The 26232-nt window shown below is 40.7% G+C and overlaps 1 protein-coding gene across 4 annotated transcripts in view; it reads left to right on the top strand.

Moving 5' to 3' along the window:
* The first annotated feature begins 13084 nt into the window (after window positions 1-13084).
* The window catches only part of TMEM131 (transmembrane protein 131), a 241020-nt gene continuing 227872 nt past the window's right edge, over window positions 13085-26232 (top strand). For 2 of the 4 annotated variants that reach the window (XM_064572578.1, XM_064572577.1), the window contains exon 1: window positions 13089-13770. In XM_064572578.1, the coding sequence (XP_064428648.1) occupies window positions 13590-13770 (181 nt within the window). In that variant the 5' untranslated portion in view covers window positions 13089-13589. Of the gene's footprint in view, window positions 13771-26232 lie in introns of all 4 variants that reach the window. The other 2 variants (XM_064572579.1, XM_064572580.1) reach the window with 2 other exon arrangements.

The following is a 26232-nucleotide window of genomic DNA, read 5'->3' as shown; positions in this document are numbered from 1 at the left end:
CTCAGAAATCACAGGAAGAGCTGAGCCCAGGTGAGGATCCTCTCTCTGCCGCTGAGCATGGCTGGCCTAGGAACATCATACCTGCGCTAGACTCCTACCACTGTGTAGCCTGTGTCCTTAGAAGGGCTGCACAGTGCTCCCCTGAAGACCTGCTTTTCCTTCACCTCCTCTGCCCGACTCTTCCCTCTTTCTATGATAGAAATGGTCTGTTTGAGAACAAATATAAAGGATTTTTTATAGTACACCATTAGTTTCTGATATAATGTTCAATGATTCATTAGTTGCATATAACACCCAGTGCTCATCACATCATGCGCCCTCCTTAATGCCCAGCAAAAAAAAAAAAAAAAAAAAGGATATTTTAATGGTAACTTTAAAAAATTATGGATTTCCAAGCCCAAGATTTTATTATTATTTTTAATCAATGAAAAACATTTTACTCGAGGGCGCCTGGGTGGCTCAGTCGTTAAGCGTCTGCCTCCGGCTCAGGTCATGATCCCAGCGTCCTGGGATGGAGCCCCACATCGGGCTCTCTGCTCCGCGGGAAGCCTGCTTCTCCCTCTCCCACTCCCCCTGCTTGTGTTCCCTCTCTCACTGTGTCTCTCTTTGTCAAATAAATAAAATCTTTAAAAAAAAAAAAATTTTACTCAAGCATTCTTACATGCCCTCGGAACCCTGGTGGCTGCAGGGTGTCAGTCCCAGGAGCTGGGCGCCAGGTGACAATGACAATCGCTTTGATGGTGGTAGCGTATCAGAGCACAGGAGAGGACACTAGAGCAAAGATCTGAGTCACAGCTAAATTACCTTTGCTGCTTTTAGCATTTGTCTTTGATTCCAGATTTTTCCATGAAGTTATGATGAACCCAAGTCAGGGCGTATGTCCATTATTTTACAGCCTCCGTCAATAAGTGCAAACACTATCACATTCCTACTTGTGCAACTTGGGGGAACTGGTATAATATTTGGGAGTATCAGCCCAACTTCTAGTGATCCTTTTACTGCCCCTCTTACCAGGAGTGGAGAGCCCCCCAGTAGCCTTGAATATCTTGAAATATTACACCTGCCCCCAACCCCACCCACCCAAACACATCTAATGGGCCCCACTTCTCCTTCCTGTGAATTGACAATTAGTCTGAAATTCTGGTTCTGTCTGTTCTGTGTTTTGAACAGACACTACAGCCTACATGTTTTATGCTATGGGAATGGAATGATAGAGAACACACATCTTCAGGGATAGGAATGAGACAGATGAGAGGTACATAGAGGGAAGTGTTCTCAGAGATGTTCTTTCTGAAACACTTTCTGAAACCTGCCCCTAGTCCTGTCCTTGGGAGTCTGGGAGACACTTTATTTTTTAATAATAATATCTACCTTTCTGGCTATCTGGCTTGTATCAGTTTATCTTACCTTCCATGGAAGTGTCCTAATGAATACTGATAGAGTCTACAAGGTCATAAACTGAGCTGATTGCTCGGCACTATGTCTTCAGTGCCCACCGCAGTGCCTGGAATGTAGTAGGGGCTCAATAATAGACATTGAATTAATGCATGAACAAGACCCTGGGCAAGTATACCATATATGGGAGGAAACAGTGGGAAAGAAGTGTGCCAGAAGAGAGTTCCCTGCTCAGCAGTTATGATGGTGGAGGTAGACAACAGAACGTCTTAGATGGGAAGCCTAATGTGTTGGGAACACATAATCCAAAGTTAAGGTATTCATCTGTTTTTTAGTGCCTATCCAAAATCTTTCAAATGCCCTCTCTATATTTTAATGATTTCCTAGAGTGTGAAGATACTTTCAGATATAGAAGCCAGATCCTATCTTTCCTAACCCACCTTTCCACTTGAGTATGGATATTTGACTGGATTCCATAAATCAGATGAAATCAGTGTGAGAGATCATTTGAAAGCCAACTGCAAGAGGAAACAGACAAGGCTCAGGGCATCGGTGTGGCTGGTGTGGTGGAGACAGGCAATGTGGTTCTGGGGTCAGGTCTCCCCTACTGGGTTGCTTCTGTGAAGAGGTTGTAAACAATGTCCCTAAAGTTTTATCCCTTCTAAGGACAGTGTGATTTTTCTAATACCTCTTAACAAGTTCTTCCAGTTTAAACTAATTAGAGTGGACACAGGATATAGAAGCTAAAGTCTTAGTCATGAGGACAGAGCTGAACGTCATGTCTAATAGTTAAGATGAGCTCTAAAATGAAAGAAAGAGTGAGTGAAGCAGGAGGCCAAGAGAATGATCCCTCAACAACCAATTTTTGGACAATTTGATTTTTCTCTATTGTTTGTCTATTTTCTATTTTATTAATTTTCACTCCTATTTTTATTATTTCTTTCTATTTATATGAGCTTAATTTTTTGGTTTTGTAAGCAGAAACTTACATCATTTATTTTAGACTTTCCTTTTTTTCTAGTGTAAGCATTACAGTTATCCTTTTCCCCCCATAAGCGATGCTTATGCTTCATCCCACACATTTTGTTATGTCAGGCCTTCTTTATCCTTGAGTCATAAATATGTTCTCATTTCTCCTGTGATTTCTTCTTTGACACGTGCATTATTTAAACTGTTTAACATCCAGGGGTGCCTGGATAGCTCAGTTGGTTAAGTGTCTGCCTTCAGCTCAGGTCATGATGCCTGCTTCTCCCTCTGCCTGCCGCTCCCCTTGCTTGTGCTCTCTCTCTCTGCCAAACAAATAAATAAAATATTTAAAATAAATAAATAAATAAAGTGTTTAATGTCCAAACATGAGGATTTTCCTTTTCTTGATATCTTTCTAATATTGATTTCTGTTTTAATTCCAGTGTGGTTAAAGAACATATTCAATGATTTGAGTCCTGATAAATTTATCAAGGATTGTTTCCCAGCCCAGCAGATGGTGTATCTTAATGAACTCACACACACTTGAAAAGATTGTGTGTTCTGCTCACAGGTGGAGTGTTCCATAAACACCAATTAGGTCAAATTGGTAGAAAGTGTTACATAAGTCCTCTCTTTATGATTTCTGTCTACCTTTTTTATTAAATACTGACAGAGGATTATTAAAATCAGCATTGTAATTCTGGGTTAGGCTAGTCCTCCTTTCATTTTCATCAGTTTTTTTAAGATTTCCTTTTTATTTTAAATTTTCATAATCCCTTGTATTAGTTACCTGTTGCTGTGTAACAAATTACCCCCAAACTAAGCAGCTTAAAACAACAAACATTTGTTATCAGTAATCTGGGGATAGCTTATCTGGGTTCTTTTGGCTCAGTTTCTCACAAGTCTATAATCAAAGTGTCAGTCGGGCCTGCAGTCTTGGTCATCACAAGGCTCCCAGTTATTCTCCAAGCGCATTCATGTGGCTGATGGCTGGCCTCAGGTCCCTGCTGGTTGTGGGTTATAGCCTTGCCTAGTGGGCTTTTCCATATGGATATTCACAGCAGAACTGCTCTCTTCCCCCAGAGGGAACAGAGAGATTTTTGTAACCTAATCTTAAAGTAAAATCACATCACTCTTGCCATATTCTATTCATTAGAAGTGTCATTAGATTCAGCCCACACTCCAGGTGGGGAGGGTGTGGTTTACAGAAAGCTGTGAATAACAATGTGGAGATAATTGGAGGCCATCTTAGAGCCTTCCCACCACACCCTCAAGGCACTCAACAAAGAAAGGGAACTTAGTCCTACATACAGACATATTTAGTGATACTGGATTATTTCATGGCATCCATGCAAATGCTAAGCAACCAGTCCTCTGGAGAGTAGGACTCAAGGCAGTTCTAAGGACTCTGCAGCAAAAGTTTGTAGATGGTCATGTGTAAGCTCTGCCATTTTCATAACTCAGAATTCACCCTCAATATTCATATCTCTTAGTAAAAAATTTCAAGAGAATCTGATTGGACCAGCCTGGATAGGAGTCCATAGCCAATCAACTCTGGCAGGGAAAGCAAGATCATGAAGAATAAATTCATGTGACAGAGATGCACAAACTGTGGGCAAGGGAGCAGTGCAGACAGAGAGGGAAGGTCCTATGTGCCAGGTGTCAGCCTGATGATGCTTACAACCAGCACCTCTATTAGGAACAAGGAGGCAGTGACTGGAGCTGAGAGTGGGCTGGCTCATGGGAGAAGAGCTTTGATGAAGTCCAGCGGCCTTAGGAAGCAGGGAGGAGCATTTATAGTAGCTCTGTCTGTTTGTGGCCCAGACTCATGTCCCACACATTTCTACATACCTCAGAGATATCAGTGGTCTCTCTGCACTGTGTTAATGATCAAAGAAACTTTAGTGTCCTGTCTTTACTTGAAGAGTAATCTGAGAAGAGGAGTTTAGCTCAGAGCTGGACTTGAGTCTTACATGTTGAACTGGACAAGCAACCATGGCATCAGGAGGCTCTGAGCACTCAGCTTCTTCAGTAGGCAAGAGTAGGTGGTTCTGAGGCCCTGCCAGATGCAGCAAGGTGTGGGCATTATCTGCTGCCACCTTGGGCCAAGTTTGGTTGTTTCAAATGTTTGGCAAGTGCACAAGTACTTTGGATGAAGCTTGATGATTTGATCTTCCAGGCCAGGCCCCACCAGCACCAGTGATGGTCTAGGGTCCCTTGTTAGCCGTATCTAGAGAAGCTAGCTCTGGTGCTGAAATAGCTGAGGCCTATTATTGCTTTTTTAAAACTTTTTATTATGGAAAATTCCAAGCATACCTAAAAGTAGAAAGACTGGCATAATGAACCTCCATGTACTGGTCGCCTGGCTTCAATAATAATCAACTCATGGCTAATATTCTTTCATCTGTAACCCTACCTTCTGCCCCCACTTATCCTGTAGAGTACTCACACCGATGTTTATGGCAACATTATCTACAATAGCCAAATTATGGAAAGAACCCAAATGTCCATCAACTGATGAAGGAATAAAGAAGATATAGTATATATAACCATGAAATATTACTCAGCCATAAAAAGAATGAAATCTTGCCATTTGCAATGATGTGGATGGAGCTAGAGAATATAATGCTAAGCAAAATGTCAGAGAAAAACAAATGCCATATGATTTCACTCTTATGTGGAATTTAAGAAACAAAACAAACAATCCTGGGGAAAAAAGAGAGAGGCAAACCAAAAACAGACTCTTAACTATAGAAAACAAACTGATGGTTACTGGAGGAGAGGTATGTGGGGGAATGGGAGAAATAGGGCACTTGTCATGATGAGCCCTGGTGGTGTATGGAAGTGTTGAGTCACTATATTGTACACCTAAAACTAATATTACACTATATTAATTGGAATTTAAGTAAAAACTTAAAAACATATTAAACCAACCAACAAAGTATAAATGTTAGAAAGTTAAGGCTAGTCTGTACAACTTTATAACTCATGAGAAATTGAAACCAGTTTCCACCATCTTTTCTCAGGCTGCTGTTTCTTATTTTCCAAGGAGAAGAGAAAATAATTTAAAGCCTGTGGTAGCCATTAGGGCTATTAAATTGTCCTGCCCTCTCTCCTTACAGCCATAGGCAGGATTACACTTCCCCGTCCTTTGAAGTGAGGTGCAGCCATATGACTTGCTTGGACCAATGTGTTGTGAGTAGACGGGAGGAAAATCAATTCCATCGGGTCATTTAATTGCCATCATCAGACCCTCAAGAGCATTCTTCACTCTGCTACAGAGACCCACTTTACTCCATCAGCTGTGGTCCTGGGCGCACACGTGTAGCGGAAGAGAGAAACAAGTCTGTTTTTTTAAGTCATTGAAATTTGGAGGTTGTTTGTTATCACAGCATAATCTGGCCTACCTTGGCTTGAATAAAGTGCTCAGGCTTGAGTTGGTAATTTCAGGGAAGTTCAAGCTCTGGCTTTTAAGGGAGAGTTTTCATAAAGGGAGAGCCCTCTTGAGGAATCATTTGATTTGCCTCTTATGATATTACTGGCTTGATCTGTGCGGTCACTTAGGTAGAGCAGTAGAGTTTTAATTCCTCAGCCTTTGGCATTATTATAAGATGAATACAAAAATTATAAGAACACTGCTAAATAAAACACTGTAGACATATAAAATATTAAATTAAATGGACCTAAAGATGAAACACAGAATGAAATTCTGCCATTATCTTGGACAGGCCCCTTCACTCCTGGGCCTCAGTTTTCTTTTCTGGAATGATAATCATTATTACAACAGGAACATTAGTGAGCACTTGCCAGGTGCAAGATAGCTCCAAGTTAGCTCATTCAATCCTTACAACTAGCCTTCAGCAGTTATTTTTTGCCATTTTTTAGAATATGAAACTGTGGAAACAGATTTAGAAAGGCTGAGTAATTTGCCAAACAATAGCTGGACGTGGAGGGGATACTTCCAAAGCCTTAACTAAATATTTATAGTCATTTCTTGTTCTAAAATCCTATGGATTTTTGGTGTGAGGCTATTCACAAGTGAAACCACATTGCTAAAAAGAAAACAGTATTTTCTCCAACAGCAACAAAAGTTCTTGTATTTTCCATTGTGTGACAAAACGCATATTTTATGAAGATCAAGGAGTCTGCTATTAATATCCCCTGGCCTGTGTACTATGAAAGGCATTCAAAGCATCAAACCTTAATGATAGAATACAGATGTTAACCATAATGTAGACTAACTCTGAAACACAAATATTACTCTTGAGAACTTGCACTATTTCTTTGATGACACTTTTCTTTTAAGAGTAATTCAGACTTGTTAATTTGTGGTCAGAAAAACATTTAACAGCCATGTTGCATGGTTTGAAAATACCAGACTTAAAATACAAAATTTAGGGGCATCTGGCTGGCTCAGTCAGTTAGGTGCCCGACTCTTGAATTCCGGCTCAGGTCAGGATCTCAGGGTGGTGGGATCGAGCCCCAAGTGGGGCTCTGCACTGCGCATGGAACCTGCTTAAGATTCTTTCTCCCTCCCCCTCCTCCCCTATCCCACCCCACCCTCCCCCTCCTCGTGTGTGCACTTTCTCTCTCTCTCTCAAAAAAAAAAATTTAACTTGTGGTTAAGATACCAGAAATTAACATAATGATGTTTAGAGAAAGTAGAATTCGCTTTAGAGAAAACACTGCACAAGCATGTGTGTGTTTTAGCTGCGATAACTGCTCTCAGACTGCTATTGCAGGATGCACACATAATGGCCAATTCTTAATTCCTCATTTGTGGAACTCACACTGGACTTGGCAGAGAAAATTGTGTCTTTCCTATAGCACATCTTAGCAGATGTCATTTTACTCTCATACATTATTAACGTCTTAATTCTGTTTTTCGCCATTTCTGATCTCCATCTGAGCATCTTGAATATGTTGGTCCTCGCCTTTACTGAACGTTCCTGGAAATTTTAGTTGCAAACAGTTAAATAATAGGGAGAGGTAGGAACAAAAAAATCCCTCAACACATTGTTCAGTGTCTTTTTTCCCCCTGAATGGTTTTCGAGGCTGCTAATTACCACCAAACGGTGACACCTTAAGCGTAATTGAATGATGGTTGAAGTAGGTCTTTTTAATAATGGTGTTTAGAGGGGCGCCTGGGTGGCTCAGTCGTTAAGCTTCTGCCTTCAGCTCAGGTCATGATCCCAGGTCCTGGGATCGAGCCCTGCATCAGGCTCCCTGCTTGGCGGGAAGCCTGCTTCTCCCTCTCCCACTCCCCCTGCTTGTATTCCCTCTCTCGCTGTGTTTCTCTCTGTCAAATAAATAAATAAAATCTTTAAAAATAATAATAATAATGGTGTTTAGGACAGTTCAGAAACTCAGGGCAGCCTAAAATCCTATTTCAAAGTACTTATTGAGGACCAGAGAGGACAATGGCAGGGGAGGTGGGAGGAAGAGGAAAAATACTGAGGCATCGTCTGTCCTCAAGAATATTATCTCCTTCCTTTTACTGGAAAGAACACCAAACCACATAAAACATTTCAAAAAGTCGTAAGATTAATGATAAGTCTTCTAGAAGAGAAAAAGGTAGATATCGGAGCATGTATGTGTGGAGAATTTGAATGGCAGGCTGAAAATTTTGGTTTATTTCGAATTAGGATGTTTACCACAAAAATATTTCTTACAAATGCTAGAAAGATGCGGGCGCCTGGGTGGCTCAGTTGGTTAAGCAACTGCCTTCGACAAATGCTAGAAAGATTACTATAGGCTTATAAAATGTGTCAGTCAGCTTGAAAGAAACATATTAAATAAAACTGTAGTAAATTCTAGCATTGAAATCAAGATGCTTATGAGCAGAGATATATATGTGGTAGCGGTTATTGTCTTTGATGAGGCCTTAGTTCACTTGAATTTGGAAACTGCAAAGGAATCGGGTCTTGAGGAACATACAGTAAAGAGCTTCAAATAGGATAGGGTCCACCTAGTGAGCTCAGCTCACCACCTCATAAACCACTATCCTCATCCTACAGCATAAACCTCTGTGTTTACTTGCCCTACCCTAGGCTGCAGCGATTTACATAGTAAGTGGAGCAGACTTAAACCTGGGGCTTTGTGAGTTGATTCTTTTTTAAAAGAACACCACCAAAAGAAACCTAACAAGGAATAAGACACACAGCAGACAAAATGAAGAGATCACTCTGTATATTGAAGAAGACTTTTTTTTTTTTTTTTTTAGATTTTATTTATTTGACAGAGAGAAACACAGCAAGAGAGGAAACAGAAGCAGGGGGAGTGGGAGAAGGAGAAGCAGGCTTCCCGCGAAGCAGGGAGCCCAAAGCGGGGCTCGATCCCAGGACTGTGGGATCATGACCTGAGCTGAAGGCAGACGCTTAATGACTGAGCCACCCAGGCACCCCTGAAGAAGACTCTTAATATGCTATCTTTCGGGGCGCCTGGGTGGCTCAGTTGGTTAAACGACTGCCTTCGGCTCAGGTCATGATCCCACAGTTCTGGGATCGAGTCCCACATCGGGCTCCCTGCTCAGCGGGGAGTCTGCTGCTCCCTCTGACCCTCTTCCCTCTCATGCTATCTCTCATTCCCTCTCACTCAAATAAATAAATGAAATCTTTAAAAAAATATATGTTATCTTTCTTCTTATTCACCTGATTGCTGTGGGCTTTATGCATATCTGAACTAGATGAAAGAGACATGCAACTGAAAACAAGGAAAAATCAGTTGAAGATGTTGAAAAGGTGGATACATAAAGGAATTGGCAGAACCCAGATTGCCGTCATATTCCCTCTCCTCTTCTCTCCTTTAGTTCCCTCCCACCTATTATAGTGTGTACATTTCGATCTTATCCACTGGATTTTAAGTTCCGTGGAGTGGAAGGAGTATGTCTTACTGCTCTTTATCTTTTGGTTCTATTCATTAATTATTTCATCCTTCCATCCACTCATTCATTCATTCACTCTATAAGTGTTAGTAAGTGCTTAGTACATTCTCGAAGCTTGGGATACACGAGTAAACAAAACAGATGGGGGTGAAAGGTAATGGCGATACATAATGAATAAATATATAGTATTAGGGAAAGTAATAAGTTTTATGGGAAAAAGAGAAAATGAGCAAAGAGTAAGGAGGATTGGACTTGGGAGTGGGCATACTGAACTGCAGTATTAACAATGGTTATCAGAGTATGCTTCACGGAGAAGGTGATAACTGAGTCAAGCCTGAAAAGAAGTGAGAGGGTGAGCCAAGCAGAGAAGTGGAGAAGAAAGCATTTCAGACAGAAGGAAGAGCTAGGGCATAGACCCTGGAGCAGAAGCGTCCGTGGTATGTTTGAGGAACAAAACGGTGGTGATTGAGCTGAAACAGACTAAGCCTGGAAGTCAAGGATCACAGGGAGCCAGATCACGTACAGCCATGTGGGTCATCATCATAAGAGATTTGGCTTTTACCCTGAGATGAGAGCCACTGCAGGAGGGATGAGATGCCTTATGTTTTAAATGGGTCATTCTGGCTGCTGTGTTGACAATAAGTGTGCAAATTTATGTCAAAATATCAAGCAAAGAGCACCAGAACTAAAAGAAAGAAAAATCAAAGCTGAGTCTATATACTTGTCAAGCAAGGAAATACACCAGTGAAAAAATTCACTGAGTAAATAATTCATGAAGTGGGAAAAGCCAGGGTTTTTTAAGTGTTAGAGAGAGGGAAAGGGGTTTGAGGTGGTTATGCTCATTAAGGATGGAAAACCAGGACTCTGGGTAGGAAAGAACAGCATTGGATAAAACAAGGCCCTTTGTTCACTGGACAGGAACAAGTCTTCAGTCAGGTCTAATAAGGGTCTGGTCTAGGGGTCACTTGAAGTTCACAGTCCTTTATCAGCTTCAGTTGGCTTGAACCCGTTGAAGTATAACACAGCATTCCATTAGGCAGGTGCTGTGAGTAAAAACTTTTCACTGTAAAAGTAGCTGGAAACGGGAAACTGTTAAGAAGTTCTTGCAGAATTCCTGGCAGAAGATGATGCGACTCATACCAGAGTGTGCCATGAAGGTGGTGAGAAATGGCTAGATTCTGGATATACACAGAGACGAGTAAAGAATAACTCTTAGGTTTATGGCCTATGCAACTGGATAGTCGGAGTTGCTCTGGAGATAGGAAAAGCTGTGGATAAAGCAAGCTGGGGGCGATTAGGAGTTCATGTGAGTTTCAGACATCTATGAGATGCTGGGGTGGGATCAGCAATAGACACAGCAAGGTCTGGCTAGTGACTTGAAGTTGGGACTTGAAAAAGCATAGTGTCCCACACCAGGAGACCACATGCAGTCAACTAGGGAGCCAGGGAGGTAGAGCCATGGGGCTTCCAACAGTGTTTTCTCCTCTTGGTCCCAAATTTTAATTCAAATGTATTTTTATTAAATGCAAGTATTCTTGTAAGCCTCTTCAAATATTTTGTGAGTGAAGTGGGAGTATAAATCAATCAATGATCTTTGAAACTGTCACTGTGCCTAATATGGTGTTTTGAAAAAATAAGTACTTAATAGCTACCTCTGACAATCTCCTACTATGTGCCAGACATAGCCTATACATTTACAAACATCTTGCTTCATCTTCCCAAATTTATTAGGTATCATTTTACATAAAAGGAAAGTGAGGCCAGAAAAGTTGAGCAATTTGCCTATCATCATATAGCTAATAAAGGCAGGGCTGGGATTTAAGCCCAAATTCATCTGAGTTCCTTTTAACTCTGCTTCTAATAGTAGTTTATTAATCTGGCTAGAGAGCAAAGCAAGTAGAAGATGAGAAGTCCCAACAACCTATAGTTCCTGGCTTATGTCAACAGTTTTCAAACTTGAGCATGTACTAGAATCACTCAGGTGGCTTGTTAAAACGGATTGCTGGATCTCAAGCTCCCAGGTGATGCCGACGCTGCTGGTCTAGCACTTTGAGAACCGCTGGTTTAGCAGGTTTTCCCTAATTTCCCAGCTGAAGAGCCTGCCTCCACCTGCCAAATGCCCAGGTCTCTCTAATTCCTCAAAGGGGAGAAGGGAGGTCTGGAGCTAATCAAGAACTTCAGAAGGGTCCTTGGTGATCGTTTCTTCTGTTTTAACTCCTAGTTCTCTCCTTCCCGAGGAACACAAGTGTTGGGGGAGAGGGGATAATGGGGTGATGGTGGCTCAACCCCGGGTGCTCAACACAGTTTACCAAGCTGTCTAGTAAGTCCTTCTTCTTTTATTATTATTCTCCCAGCAGTCTCCTTTTCCTTTCTGGGAAACAAACTTCCATTATCATCCCTCTGGCTCCCAATGTCCATTAGGTACAGGGAAGGTTCGGATACAGTGGGCTCTAAAAGCTTCTACAACTATTGCGGAGTGCCCATTAAGAACAAGATTAAAGCTTTATAAATACACAGTTAGGTGGAAGGCCTTGGAAGGAACTTATGCAGGAGAGGAGCCCTAAAACTTAAGCTTCACTAGCTTCATGGGAAATTGGCCTCTGATCAAACATGTCTGTATATGTCTAAGCTCCAATTATAGACATATGCAAGTTATTTCCCATGTGGCTCTTGAGCCTCAGGCTAATCAGGGGATGTAGTTGATTCCTGTGTAAGAGAACCTGAGCATTTCATAGTCGGAGAGACTTGTCTGCCCTGAACCTGGTAATGGGGGGAGGGTTGCCAACTCTTTGTGCTGCACATTGGAAAGTACTCTTTGCCCCAGCTAAGGCACATAGTTACTTTTCCTTGGGCTTGATTTCTTTAGTGAGTTAAAAGCCTTCTAGAAATCTCTTTCCTTACAAACACAAATACAGAAAATCCAACTTAGAGATAATTGTTCCTACATTACATCGAGAACAAAATCTGATTATTCAATTTTAACACTAATATTCAGGAAAAGAACATTGCTTTTCACAATCATTAGGGTAAGGCTATTATATTAATTTATAAATAAAAAACTTAAGTGCTTGCTTGACAAAGAAGACTACTGCATAGGGTAGCACTTTTGAGTTTCTTTCGTAAGCCTTTCTGAAGTCTTATTTTCCTTGGAAAGAGGCATGAGAAGGCTTCCTGAAGGATACTAAAGAAGGCGTTTGATTTGGGCCTTGCGGGAACTAGCTGTATAAAACGTCTTAAGAATTTCCAAGACGGACAAAGCCAGCACGGCCACTGGGCACTTTCTAAAGAACGATCTGCCCTCCCCGTCCAGGGTCACTGCTGCTTTATATACACACAGCAAAGGATTTTCCCGCAGCAAAGCAGGCACAATTCCAAGAGCAAGATGATTCCATCAAGCGCTTCTGGGAAGTGTGTCTTGAGGATATAACGATGAATGGAGTGGGTCCCTGTCCTCAAGGAAGCGCCAGGAACTGAACCAGGCCAGGAGTATTCTCAGGCGGCCCGAAAGGTGGAGGTGAGACGAGGAGTCACTGGAATGGATTTTCCGCGCTGGGCCTCGAGGTCCGGAGGCGCACCCAGTCCTCTGGAAGGCTCTCCCATTGCAGTACCAGAGATGCAAGGGATTAGTTCCCGCCTTGGAGCAGCGGGCGAACCTCCCCCAGTGCCCCGCAGTTCCCCCGGCCCCGCCCACACCCCAAGGCGGCTGCGCGGCAAGGCCTCCTTGTCTCCACGTGATTGCCGTCACTGCCTCCGCGAAGCGTGAACCGCCATCATAAGTCCTGGCGGCTGGGCCCGGGCCTGCCTCCATCCTCCTCCTCCTCCTCCTCCTCCTCCTCCTCCTCCTCCTCCTCCTCCGCGGGGCAGCGGTGACAGGTTGGGGTTGTACTGCCTGTGTCCTGTCCGGCCGTGAAGGCGTGGGCCTCCGAGACCGGGACAAGAAATTCGGAACCACGGACTCCGGGGCAGACAGACTGACCTGCTGGCCCCCTAGGTGACGGTACGGCGGGGCGGTGCCCAGGGCCGCGCCCCGCCCCTCGCAGGCCAGCGCCCAGAGCCCGCGGCCCGTGCCCGTTTCCAGTATGGCCGCCCGCCGTGTTTGACCCGTGGCCTCTCCGCTTCGACTCTTCGTAGGCGATGCCGAGGCCGAGGCCGTGACTGACACTCTTGCTCACACGCACGCACGGACCCGGACCCACGCCCGGAGCCCGAGCCCTGGGCCCGGAACCGCTCTCGCACCCGGCGCCGCGGCCAAAACCCGGACCACGGCTCCCGCGCCGCCGCTGCCGCCGCCTCGCCGAGAAGGGCCGCGCCGGACTTCGAGCGCGGCGGCCCCCGGCCGGCAGGGATGGGGAAGCGGGCTGGAGGAGGAGCAGCAGGAGCCGCCGCCGCCTCCACGTCCGCAGGGGCCGGTGTGGAGCCCGCGGCCAGCCGCGGCGGGGGCCCGCGGAGCGCGGCCGCCGGCCTACTGGGAGCGCTGCACCTGGTGATGACCCTCGTAGTGGCCGCGGCGCGGGCGGAGAAGGAAGGTGGGTGTCAGCCGGCCGGCAGCTCCCAGGCCCGGCCCCGCGGCTGTCAGCGCGCCCTCCCGGAGGCGGCCGCGGGGCTGCGAGCGGGGAGGAAGGGCTGCGGCTCGGGGCTCGGAGGGCGGCCGAGCGCGCAGCTCCGTCCGGCGCGAAGTTGCTCGGTCGAGTCCCGTCCCGAGCCGGGAACTTGCAGTTCCAGTGCCAGCTCGCGGCGTTGGCTGCACGGAGTTGTTCTTGTTCTCCGTGATTCCTTCCCCTTGTCTTTCCTCTGGACTGCTGTCACTGCCTTTTCAAAACTTCCTGAGTTCTCGTATCTTCTTGCCACTTGGCCCATTGTGTAGGAGGGGCATATTTTTAGACTTGATTGCTGTTAATACTCAAATTTTAGGACACTTTCCCCCCTTTGGTTGTGGTTTTGATAACGGCGTGCACATAGAAAATGTCGTAGTAAAAATAGCAAGACTGGTGGAAAGGGTTCAAAACATAGCTTACAAAATTTTACTTTGAATTTGTTCAAACATTTCTTGAAGAGGAATCTTGTTTTCTTCAGCTTCCCTCTCCTTTATCGCTTTGCAGTATTGGTTGTTTAGCTGGCAGTTCGGTATATATAATACAATTCTGTTTAGTTCTCTAGTAAGCTATTAGAAGTCTGTTTACATTTTTAATTTATTTTAAGATTGGGTGTCATCTTTAATGTGGCAGAGTTTAAAAACAAATATCGTTTCTAGTTTGCAAACCTTTATTGTAATTTAGTTAAGAACTGACCCCTATTTAAAAAAAAAAAAAAAACCCATTAGTATCGAATGATACTAATGTAAAACTGGTACTTCTACAGGGTTAAAAATTATTTTGTAACCTAGAGGACCAAATCTGTAGTTGTGTCGGCACTACCTTTTTTTGACCCTAGGGAAATGAGTGGTCACAGAGTTTTCACAAATAAATCACCAAAAGTGAATGGTTTTTAAAAAGCTAAGCAGAACTTGTTAGTTTAGCTTCCACTTTACACTAAACTGCCACTACAAGAAAATAATGTTTTGCCACAGTAACTTTCCAGTTGGTGTTCTGCTTTATGATTTAAGTCACTTGTTATCGTTATTGAAGGCAATAACTAGATGCAAACCAAATTAATGTTAAAGTACTAATGTGTTTCTACTGTTCAAAACATTCCATTCTCTCATTTAACTCTGTAAGCAACCTTAGTCTGGGTTAACATAGGTGGAAATTATTAAGAGAATTGCTATCTATTGAAAGAATTAATTGACAGAGGCAAGATTATTTCCAGAATAAAATATTGCTGCTTTAGGACTAGTCAGGCCTGTTACTGTCATAGTTCATTGATTGGTTACAGATCTGCAGTTAGATGATTGTTACTATTGTGTGTCCAGTACGGTCTGGCATGTAGTTGGTGTCCAATAAAGCTAAAACAGTACAATAATTTAATGGGCATGTCTCCTTTTGTTCCAAGTAGTCCTTGTGTCCTTGCTTCTCTGTTCTTTTGCTTACCTTATACAGTGCCAGGCACACAGTAAGGACTTAACATATGTTGAGTGAATGACTATCTTCATGGGCCATTAGCACAGGGAAATAAAATAATGATTGAGTCTCATAAAACATTAAGTTGTACTTAATTCTGCTGCTTTTCCCCCCACAGCCATATATATGCTAATTTTCTGTGTATAGTTAACAAATCCCTTGTTTGAGAAATGTCAGCCTAAATTATATTTGCTAATTTCCTGTTTGTTTAGTTTATAAGTTTGAGTGAATATCTCTAATACCCCTAAGTGTAAGGCTCAGATGAGAAGAATTTCTTGCCAGGGTGTAAAGTATGAAAAGATGTGGTTGATTCAGTCAGTGGTCCTGGCAGAATCAAACAGCTTTTGTGGCCCATGTTGTGTCTGTACGAACAGTTTGAATGTACAAACCAGCTAGTCAAGATACTGATGGTAATTATACTATTATAGAACATAAGCCTCTGCCCATCATAGATACAATCTGGTTCTAATCAAGTATTCTGTGAAGGTTGCTCCAAAAATGGCCTGTGCTTTCGGCCCCTTCTTGCTGATCAAACTATAGTATTGTTGTTTGAGTTAGTAGAAGAAAGGAGATTGATTTTTACATGATGGTGATACCATGAGTTTGGCATCTGATAGGTCACAAATACAGCATTTGCCCTAAAAAAGTGCTGTTGAGTTTTTTCAGGAAGCTGGGCAGATTTCTGAAGGTAGCTGAGTTCAGTTTGTCAATTCATACCCTGAGGATTTTTTGTGTTTATGCTAGTAGTATAAACTAGTGATTTTTCAAAGTTAAGATTTTCCTGCAATATTAATGATGGTTCTCTGGGTGTTTTGTATTTTCTATATTTTTCGTCAGTTGCAGCAGAATTTCACTAGAAAATGTTCACAACAAAATAAAACTCATTGTCTCTTGAAGAAAAACAGCAGAAATAGCTAAGTGCATTATCTAATGCAGTTTTTCATGTTTGGACTAGATGTTAATTTCCTTAAGTCAGAAGCATGAGCCATTCCTTGTCTTAACATCCTGGATGTTTTAACATTTCTGTATCTTAACATCCAATTTTACTGATCAGTGGGGGTGTATAATTATTTCAGAGAAAAGGGACCTTTCAGAATATTTTGGCTGTGCTCTACAGTTTGTAAGGATTTTGAAAGAGTTGGGAGAGGAAGAAGTTACTATGATTACTACAGATAACTCACTTATTCTGGATTGGTGTCAAAATTTTTCTTGAAGCTAAGATCTAGATATTGAGAATAGTGAAAATAGATATGTGTAGTAAAAATATAAAAATATGTATGAAAATATGTGTATGTATGTTAAACACATAACTTTTAGTAGTATTTTGATTTTTTAAAAAGTATTTTTATTTATTTATTTGAGAGAGAGAGAGAGAGAGGAGCTGAAGGAGAGGGGCAAGCAGACTCCACGCTGAGCACCGAACCCAGTGCGGGACTTGATTACACGACCCTGAGATCAAGACCTGAGCCAAAACCAAGAGTCGGATGTCTAACCGACTGAGCCACCCAGGCACCCCAGTAGTATTTTGATTTATTAATTTGCCCATTGTGGCCAGCAGATAGGAGCTTTTGAAAAGAGCATCTTATATCCGGTAATAAAGTTTCACTGTCAAGTGGGTTTTGGAAGGAATGGTTGTCTTTTAATTTATTATAAATAAAAAGCTACATTTTATGTATCTAGTAGATATAAACTTGGATAGATTTTCAGGAATATGGTTGTTTTAGTCTGTGACAAATTTCAATGTCACATGTATTATTAATTGGCTATTAATGGCAAGGCAAAGTTTGGTATTCTTTATTAAGGGTTTTAAACTTGTTTGCTGGGTACATTTTTTCTTTTAAGATTTTTTTGTTTTTTATTTGACAGAGAGTACAAGCAGGGGGAGTGGCAGGCAGAGGGAGAGGGAGAAGCAGGCTCCGCCGATGTGGGGGTCAATCCCAGGACCTCGGGATCATGACCTGAGCCGAAGGCAGATGCTTAACCATCTGAGCCACCCAGGATACTTTAGTTTTGTGTAGAAATTTTTGTTTTTAAGTTTGTATTTGTGACAGACACAGGAGGAGGGTCCAAAAATGTTTTATCTACAAAGCATATGAACAAAATACTTAGTAATAAAGGCCACAAGAAAAGAAATTAAAATGTAATTAGGGGATTTGTTTTAGGATGGTAGAATTGATTAGGAGTGGTATTTTTTTCTAATCAAATTATTACTTTATAATGTAAAAATATTTTTAGAAGTGATTTTCTTTTTTTTAAGATTTTATTTATTTGCGAGAGAGAGAATGAGAGACAGAGAGCATGACAGGGAGGAGGGTCAGAGGGAGAAGCAGACTCCCTGCTGAGCAGGGAGCCCGATGCGGGACTCGATCCCGGGACTCCAGGATCATGACCTGAGCCGAAGGCAGTTGCTTAACCAACTGAGCCACCCAGGCGCCCTAGAAGTGATTTTCTTAAGAGTGAGTTGTTTTAATCTTTTGTATGGTGGTAGAATGGCTACTCTTTAATTTGAGCCTAGTAAGTAGAACGTTACTTTGTTAAAACTGCTTCACTAATGAACTTTTGTTGGCTTACTTTTACTAAAAGCTGTTTGCTACTGCCAGAAACTTTGGAATCCTGTAGTTGGAAAAAGTGTGTCCTCTCTTTCTCTTGTTAATGACTATTTTCCTTCTCTTTATAATCCTTTCAGTGGGTCCTCATAGACTCTTGCCAAAAAAGATCAGCTTTGAGAGTAGATGTAAAATCATCTAATTTGTTATCATCCGGAGTAGTAATAAGCCAAACTACTCTTGGGGAAAAATTAAATCATTGCTGAGTGCTTGATATTTTAGAAACTCTTTTTCATTCTAAACGTGGCTTGAGCTTTCTGACCGGCCTTGGCAGATGGAGAGGCCTTTTTTTCTGGGGCTGAATTTTTCCTCACTATCTGTTTTAAGCAGCATCAGACACTGTTGATAGCTGCTTCTTGGAACTTTTCTCCTTTCATTTCCATGACTTTGTACTTCTTGTTTATCATACTGCCTTAGTCGTCAGTCACTGCTTTCTAGTCGCCCATGGGATGTCTTTCTTCACACGTGTGTGCAGACACCCCTACATGCACTGCGCATGTCCAGGTCAGAATTATCTCACACCATCCTGGTTTCCCAGTTTTTATTAATGCTGTGATTATTCTCTCTGCCACTTGGTCTTGTTTTTGACCCCTTAGCAAGTGGTGTCAGTGTCTGTTCCCCATCTTGGTCAGCTCTCCCACAGCCTCCAGCCCGGAGGCATTGCGGTGGGCTCTCCCCTCCGGACTTTCTCCATTTCTGTGTGCATTGTCTTTGTTACTCATTCTGACACATTTAGCAACTTAAAATTTTATGGGTGACATTTCTTCACCCAGACTGGAATTTTTGAACCTTGGTCAATAGCTATGTATGCACATAGCAGGCATTCAGTTTTAAATGAAGGTTTACCTAAAATGACCTTATCTTCCCCCTTATACCTGAGACTGGGCTGAGAGTCAAGAGTACAGGTGAAACTTGGACCTTGGTTGCTGGTGTCATTAGGAATTCTGCTATAATAAGACAAAGGGTGACACCACTTTTTTCTTTGCATGTTGCTTCTGCCTGTAACTGAGCGATATACACTTATGTAAACCACACTTCTGTAACTTTTGGATTTTAAGGTTTCAGATTCTATTATACACTAATGTATGGATCATGAAACAGGCACAGAGAAATTAAGTAGTATTCTGAAGGTAACAGAGTTGGTAGGTGGTTGAGCCATGTTCATCCCAAGCCGTCTGTTCCTAGAACCAACTATATAATCCTGGATGAGTACTTAACGGTAGTAGATTTTTATATATACCAGTTGGAGAAAGAGCAGGACTGCCAGTTCCTGCAGAGGCAGTATATTAAGTATTCCACTGAAGTGCACTTTTTTTTTTAACCAGCTGTAAACATCCATATCATCCATATCGTTAACCATTAAAATGATCACAGGCCATTCTGGATCATGTACATTCTTAACAGGAAACCAAGGAAACCCATGAATAAATAACCTAGGGAACAGATACTTGGTAATGAAAGCTGCTGACCCTGTTCTCAATGATTTAAGTACCTGATAGATTCTCAGGTCAAGATTAAGACTAAAATCTGTGAACATTCCTTAGTTCTAGATTGGTATGACAGGTTAGCCTAGACATGTGGAATATTCTCAGAAACTAGCCCTGATTAAAAGGAACTGGAGATAATCCAAAGGCTGGTAGTGGCATCAGCTTTTGACAATGGGGAAATCTCTCTGAGACTTTCATTAGAGGTCCAGGAGCTCCCAAAGAAGTTCATTTCTAATACTTTGTTCATTCTTATGAAGGCATTTTTGAGTTAGATGGTCATTAGTTTCATTCATAGTACTAGATGAGTTTTTCTTTCATTCCTGTGTGATTGCCTTAGAAAGATTCTTAGAAAGCCATAACTCTTTGTCTGATTCATTTTGTTACATAGAGCACTTAGAGCAACGGTCTGAAAAATGCCTAAAGTCTAAGAGGATCCTTGACATGTCTGTCACAATCAAGTGTCAAACCTGCTTTATTTGTTTGTTTCTATATAATTATAAAAAAAACACATAAAATTTACCATCTTAACCATCTTAAGAGTACTGTTCAGTAGTATTAAGTGTATTCACATTGTTGTGGAACAGATCTCCAGAACTTTTTCATATTGTACAACTGAAACTCTATCCATATCTATTGAACAACAACTCCCCATCTCTCTTCCCTGCTCCAGCCCCATCATTCTACTTTCCGTTTTTATGAATTTGAATATTTTAGATACCTCATATAAGTGGAATCATGCAGGGTCTTTTTGTGGCTGGCTTATTTCACTTAGCATAATGTCCTGAAGGTTCATCATATTGTAGCATGTGACAGGATTTCCTTCCTTTTTAAGGCTCAGTAATATTTTGCTGTATTTATATACCATTTTTTTCCATTTCATTTATCCATTTACTCACCAATGGACATTTGGATTGCTTTGACTTTTTGGCTGTTGTAAATAATTCTGCTATGGACATGGGTGTGCAAATGTCTCTTTGAGATCCTGCTTTTAATTCTTTTGGGATATATACCCACAAGTGGGATTACTGGGTCATATGGTAGTCCTATTTTATTTATTTATTTATTTATTTATTTATTTATTTATTTATTTATTTATTTATTTATTTATTAAGATTTTATCTATTTATTTGACAGAGAGAGACATAGCGAGAGAGGGAACACAAGCAGGGGGAGTGGGAGAGGGAGAAGCAGGCTTCCCGCAGAGCAGGGAGCCGACGCGGGGCTCAATCCCAGGACCCTGGGATCATGACCTGAGCCGAAGGCAGACGCTTAACGACTGAGCCACCCAGGCGCCCAGGTAGTCCTATTTTTATTTTTTATTTTTTTTTAAGATTTTATTTGACAGAGAGAGCACAAGCAGAGGGAGAGAGAGGGAGAAGCAGGTTCCCTGCTGAGCAAGGAGCCTGGGATCATGACCTGGGCCGAAGGCAGCCGCTTAACCGACTGAGCCACCAGGCGTCCCCTATTTTTAATTTTTTAAGCAACTGCCATACTATTTTCCATAGTAGCTGCACCATTTTGCAATTCTACCAACAGTTTACAAAGGTTCAGTTTCTCCACATTCTTGTTATCTTCTGTTGTTATCTTCTGTTTTTGTTTGTTTGTTTATGGTGGCTATCCTAATGAATGTAAGGTTATATCTCATTGTGGTTTTCATTTGTATTTTTGTAACTGATATTGAGCATCTTTTTATAGGCTTGTTGGCCATTCATATATATATATTTTATTTTTATTTTTTTGAGAAGTATCTATCAAGCCCTTTGACCACTTTTAAATTGGGTTATTTCTGTTGTTGAGTTGCAGGAGTTCTTTATATATACTGGTTATTAACTCCTCATCAGATGGATGATTTGCAGATACTTTTCTCCCATTCCATAGGTTGCCCTTTTACTCTTTTGATTGTAACCTTTGATACACAGAAGTTTTTAAGTCTGATATAGTCCCATTTGTCTGTTTTTTGCTTTTGTTGCCTGCACTTTTAATGTCCTACCTGAGAAAACATTGTCAAATCCGATGTCATGAAGCTTTTCCCCTGTTTTCTCTAGGAATTTTAGATTTAGATCTTTCATTTTATTCTTTGATCTGTTTACAGTTAATTTTTGTATGAGTGCCCACATTCATTCTTTTGCTTGTGAATACCCTGTTTCCCAGCACCATTTGTTGAAGAGATGTCCTTTCCCCAGTGAGTGGTCTTGGAACCCTTGTATGACGATCATGTGACCATATATGAGAATTTATTTCTGGGCTCTCTATTCCATTGGTCTGTTTGTCTCTTTATGCAAGGACCACACTTTCCGTTACTGTAGCTTTGTTACATGTTTCAAAATCAGGAAGTGTAAATCCTCATTTTGTTTTGGCTGTTTGGGGTCCCTTGAAATCCCATATGGATTTTAGGATGGTATTTTCTGTTTATGCAAAAAATGCTCTTGTCATTTTAATAGGGATTGCATGGAATCTGTAAATTGCTTTGGGTAGTTTGGACATCTAAACAGTATTGTCTTCCAGTTCCTGAACATGGGATGTCATTCCATTTATCTGTGTTGTCTTTAATTTCTTTCAGCAGTGTTTGTAGTTTTCAATATGTACAAGCCTTTCTCCTCTTGGTTATTATATTTATTCTTAGGTATTTTATTTTTTATGCTACTATAAATCAAACCTGCATTTTTTAACAAATTATCTCAATTATTGTATGAGTAAGTGTTGTGAACTTGTAGTGTTTGAGAAAAGAAACATGCTCTGTATTTGAAACAAAATATTCTACATGTTTAAAGTATTTCCTTAGATTGCTTACCTATAAACTGAAACATATTTTAAGTCTTCTTAAGTTCTAAGAAATTTGTGATTATTTTCTAAATCAGTTACGATTGCAAAATGTTATGACAGTCTAACTTTGTTTCTTAACTAATTCTGTTTTATATAGTTACAGTATTACATTTGGATCAAAACATGTGATAGTAAAAAACTGTCGCAGCAGTAAAGTTTGAGAAATAGCCCAAGACAACTCTACTGATAGAAATTAATTAGCAGTTTGTATTCATGGTATGGCAAGGGCCCTACCTGGGTATTCTTTTTTGGGGAATGATTAAATTGGAAGCAGAAGATTTTCTAAGGAATTATTTATAGTAGAAAGGTGTGTCTAGAACTTAAGCCTTATCTCAGAGCTCTTTATAAATAAAGTTTGTCATTCCAAAAGTTATTTGGTAGAGCAGTGCATAAGAGAGGGCAGTGTGCTTTTCAAACTGGATCACTTTAAGAAATGCTTGGTGAATTGGTGACTTCATGTGAAGTATTGCTTCTTGATTTGCAAATAGGGAATGAAGTAGTGGTTAGCACTACGAAGAGTCAATTTCTCTTTTCAGATCTTTCACATGTAGGGGAATTATTTCATATTTAAAGGTTTATCTCACCATACCGGGGGCTTCTCTTAGGTTCTGTCTGGATGTGAAAAAAGGTTACTTGAGACTCATGTTGACGAGAAGAAGATGCAAGAAAGAAGCAGGCTGGAGTTAGACTGAATTTTAATAGGATCTTAGACAGTCTTGTAAATAGAAAATTTCTGAATATTGTCAGTTCCTTCCCAACCGCATTTGGGTTTATTTGTGCTCGTATAGGAGCATGAGCTTTTGGAGGGTAAGGACTGGGTCATGTTCTTCCTGGACCAAGCATTTTAAGTGTTTGAATACCTTCAGTCCTGTCTTGGTAGAAGAAGCAGTGAACCATAACCAATTAAAGATGAACCAGAATGAAGAAAAGGTATTTCTGAAATGGTAGTATTTATACAAGTTTGATTTTTCACCATTTCGGGACTATAGTATGTTTGCAATTATTGCCTCTAATTGGTAATGCCTATAATTACTTAATGACGATGGTTAATGTTTATCACGTACTTTCTTTGTGCAAACACTGTGTTAATTGCTTTGCATACCTTATCTAATTTAATCCTTATATTAGCCCTATGTGGGGTGCCAGTCCTTCTTCCTTAACTCTTCAGATAAATTCTTGGTTACAATTCCTCTGTGGCTGTCAGTACTCCTGGGGGGGTGCTTGCTTGTGATAGTATAATACATGATTCTAATCTCCAGTAAAATGAGACAGTATAATATATAATAAGTCCTCCTATGCGTACAGTTTGGAGGTCAGTTTTGGAAAAACTTTTTTCACTTTCACAAAAAATTCATGTTGATTGTAAAAATGAAACAAGTTATAAAATATGGATGAGTAAATGGAGAACAGTTTCTATAATCTATCAAGTACAAAGAACGAGGGCACCTGAGTGGCTCAGTTGGTTAAGTGTCCGACTCTTGGTTTCGGCTCAGGTCCTGATATCGCGGTTGTGGGATCGAGCCTCGCATCAGGCTCTGTGCTCAGTGCGGAGTCAGCTTCAGTTTCTCTCTCTCCCTCTCACACACACTCTGGCTCTCTCTCTCAAATAGATAAATAAAATCTTAAAAAAAAAAAAAAAAACCAACATCAGTCATCAATTTTCTAGTCTCTGTTCCTTCTCTTGCTTTTTCTCCCCCTGCTCCCCATTTGAAAAATAGATATTTGCCACATGGCCTTTGAAAAAAACTATCAGTTCACATTTCAACAATATTTTGTGAGGGTGCCTGCTTTCCCTCATTAGCTGTTACTCTTCTTTTAAGTCCTCACCAATCTGGCAAGAAAAGTTGCCACTTTGTTTTAATTGACTTTTTAAAAATTGCTCCTGTTTCTTAACCACGGTTTTGTACCACTGAGTGATGAGACAGTCAGGTGTAAGAAGTACCTCAGGTTCAGAGAGGAGGGCTCAAGAGCTCTAGCTGGTATTCTGAGACTCATAACCTTGGGAGATTCTGAGTGATCCAAGTAGTATTCTGCATATGGACCTAAGTCAAAATGTGTGTCCACGAAGAAAGAATTCCGGACACCACCGTTCTGTGTATGGCAAGGAGTTGGAGGAGGAAGAACATATCAGAACTGCTTTGTGAGTTACCTCAGTCAGTGAGAGAACTCATGGCCTTGCCTAGGACTCTAAGAGGTAATATTGGGAAGTGGAAATAGTGACTCACAGTGTGGCTCTGGTCTCTGGCCATCTGCTTTCTGGCTGTGTGACTTTGGTAAGTATGACTGACCACTTTATGTCAAAGTTTCGTTATCCATAGAGTAGGGATAATAACAGCATCTTTCTCATTGAGTTGTTGCAAAGATTTACTGAGGTGGTGGGTAAAAAGCTCTCAACAGTGTCTGACACATTTAAAAAATTACTAGTAAGACTGAATACTGTTATACATTTGCTAGCCATTTGTATTTCTTTTGTATTGTTTGATTCTGTCTTTTGTCAATTTTTCTGTTGGGGTTTGGATTTTTCTTTTTGACTTAAGTGAACAATTAAGGATTTCACTTTTCCAAATTTCCATTTGCATTTCAATTTCTACATTTCAATTTTATGTTTATATCATTATTTTAAGACTTATTGGCCAAATCTGTCACTCTTTTCCTTTATGGTTTCTGCCTTTGTTGTTATGTGTAAAAAGCCCTATGCATGAAATATATTCAATATTTTTTTCTCTATGATTCTATTTGTAAATGAAAACCTTTAATTCATCAGTCTGTTGGTATCTGGTAGGGAATCTATTTTTCTCAAATGGTTAGTTGCCTTAACACCAGTTATTGAGTTATACACAATATTTCCTTTTCATGCAAATTCTCTCTCATACTTGGATGAGTTACTTGATTTTGCTTTTTTCCTAACTGATGTATATTTTTGTTTTAAATTTATTTTAAGTATTCCATCTTTGTCTTTATTTTATTCATTTGTCCATTTTATTAGCTGGCTTGGCAGGTCATTCCTTCCCCCTAAATTGCTGTTCTTCCAAAAATATTTTCTTGTCTGTCTTGTTTTTATTCTCTACAAACCCTAAAATCATTTTGAAGAAAATATAAAATTTTTTATTTGCTTTTTTTAAAAAAGATTTTATTTATTTGACAGAGAGCGAGCACAAGCAGCGGGAGGGGCTGAGGGAGAGGGAGAAGCGGACTCCCCACTGAGCAGGGAGCCTGATGCTGGGCTTGATCCCAGAACCCTGGGATTATGACCTGAGCCAAAGGCAGTCGCTTAACTGACTGTGCCATCCAGGCGCCCCTCTCTTTGCTTTTTGATTAGGATTACATTAAAATATTAGACAAATTTGGAACTTGTTGACATCTTTTTTAATATTTTCTATTTTCCTTTCACACACACACACACACACACATTAAATTGAGCCATTTGAAATTGCCGTTTTTGTAGGCCCCAAATGATTGAATAACAGCTTATTCAATAATATTAATATGTATGTTTATATGTATTGTCGCATTGGCTAGAGTATTAGAACACCGTTAAATAAAAATAGTGAAAAAGCAGGCCTTATCTTTTTTCATCTTTGTAGGGAAATACTTCTTCAGTGTCTCATTGTGAAGTATGATTGTGGCAGTTGGTTGAAATTAGATGTTTTTGATAATAGAAAATTTCTTACATTTTTAAGAGTCTTAGTCTTAAGAGTTATTAGGGGTAGATGTTAATGCTGTATCAAATGAAATTTTCTTATGGTTTTTACTTTAAGCTACTGATTTTGGCTGTTTGCATTACAGCAGCAATTATCTTAAAATCCTTCCACTGAACTCTCATGGTGAATTAACCCACATCTCTGTTCCCTCTAGAAAACCTGTCCATGATGCCCATTGAACTTAGGCTGCTAACTGCTAACAGGCTACTCTCACATTCACACATTTGCTCCCTCTAGATGATGTGTGCATTTCATTTATTGTTTTATTTTTTCTCTTTCTTTGTTTCCTCCTTTTTACCAAACTCTTTTAAAAGC

The sequence above is a fragment of the Mirounga angustirostris genome, unplaced genomic scaffold, assembly GCF_029215605.1.
Source record: "Mirounga angustirostris isolate CCGP_5_RB_7025 unplaced genomic scaffold, mMirAng1.0.hap1 SCAF_10, whole genome shotgun sequence".
Taxonomy (NCBI): domain Eukaryota; kingdom Metazoa; phylum Chordata; class Mammalia; order Carnivora; family Phocidae; genus Mirounga; species Mirounga angustirostris.
Note: the sequence above shows the minus strand (reverse complement) of the source record. Positions and strands in the feature narration are given on the sequence as shown.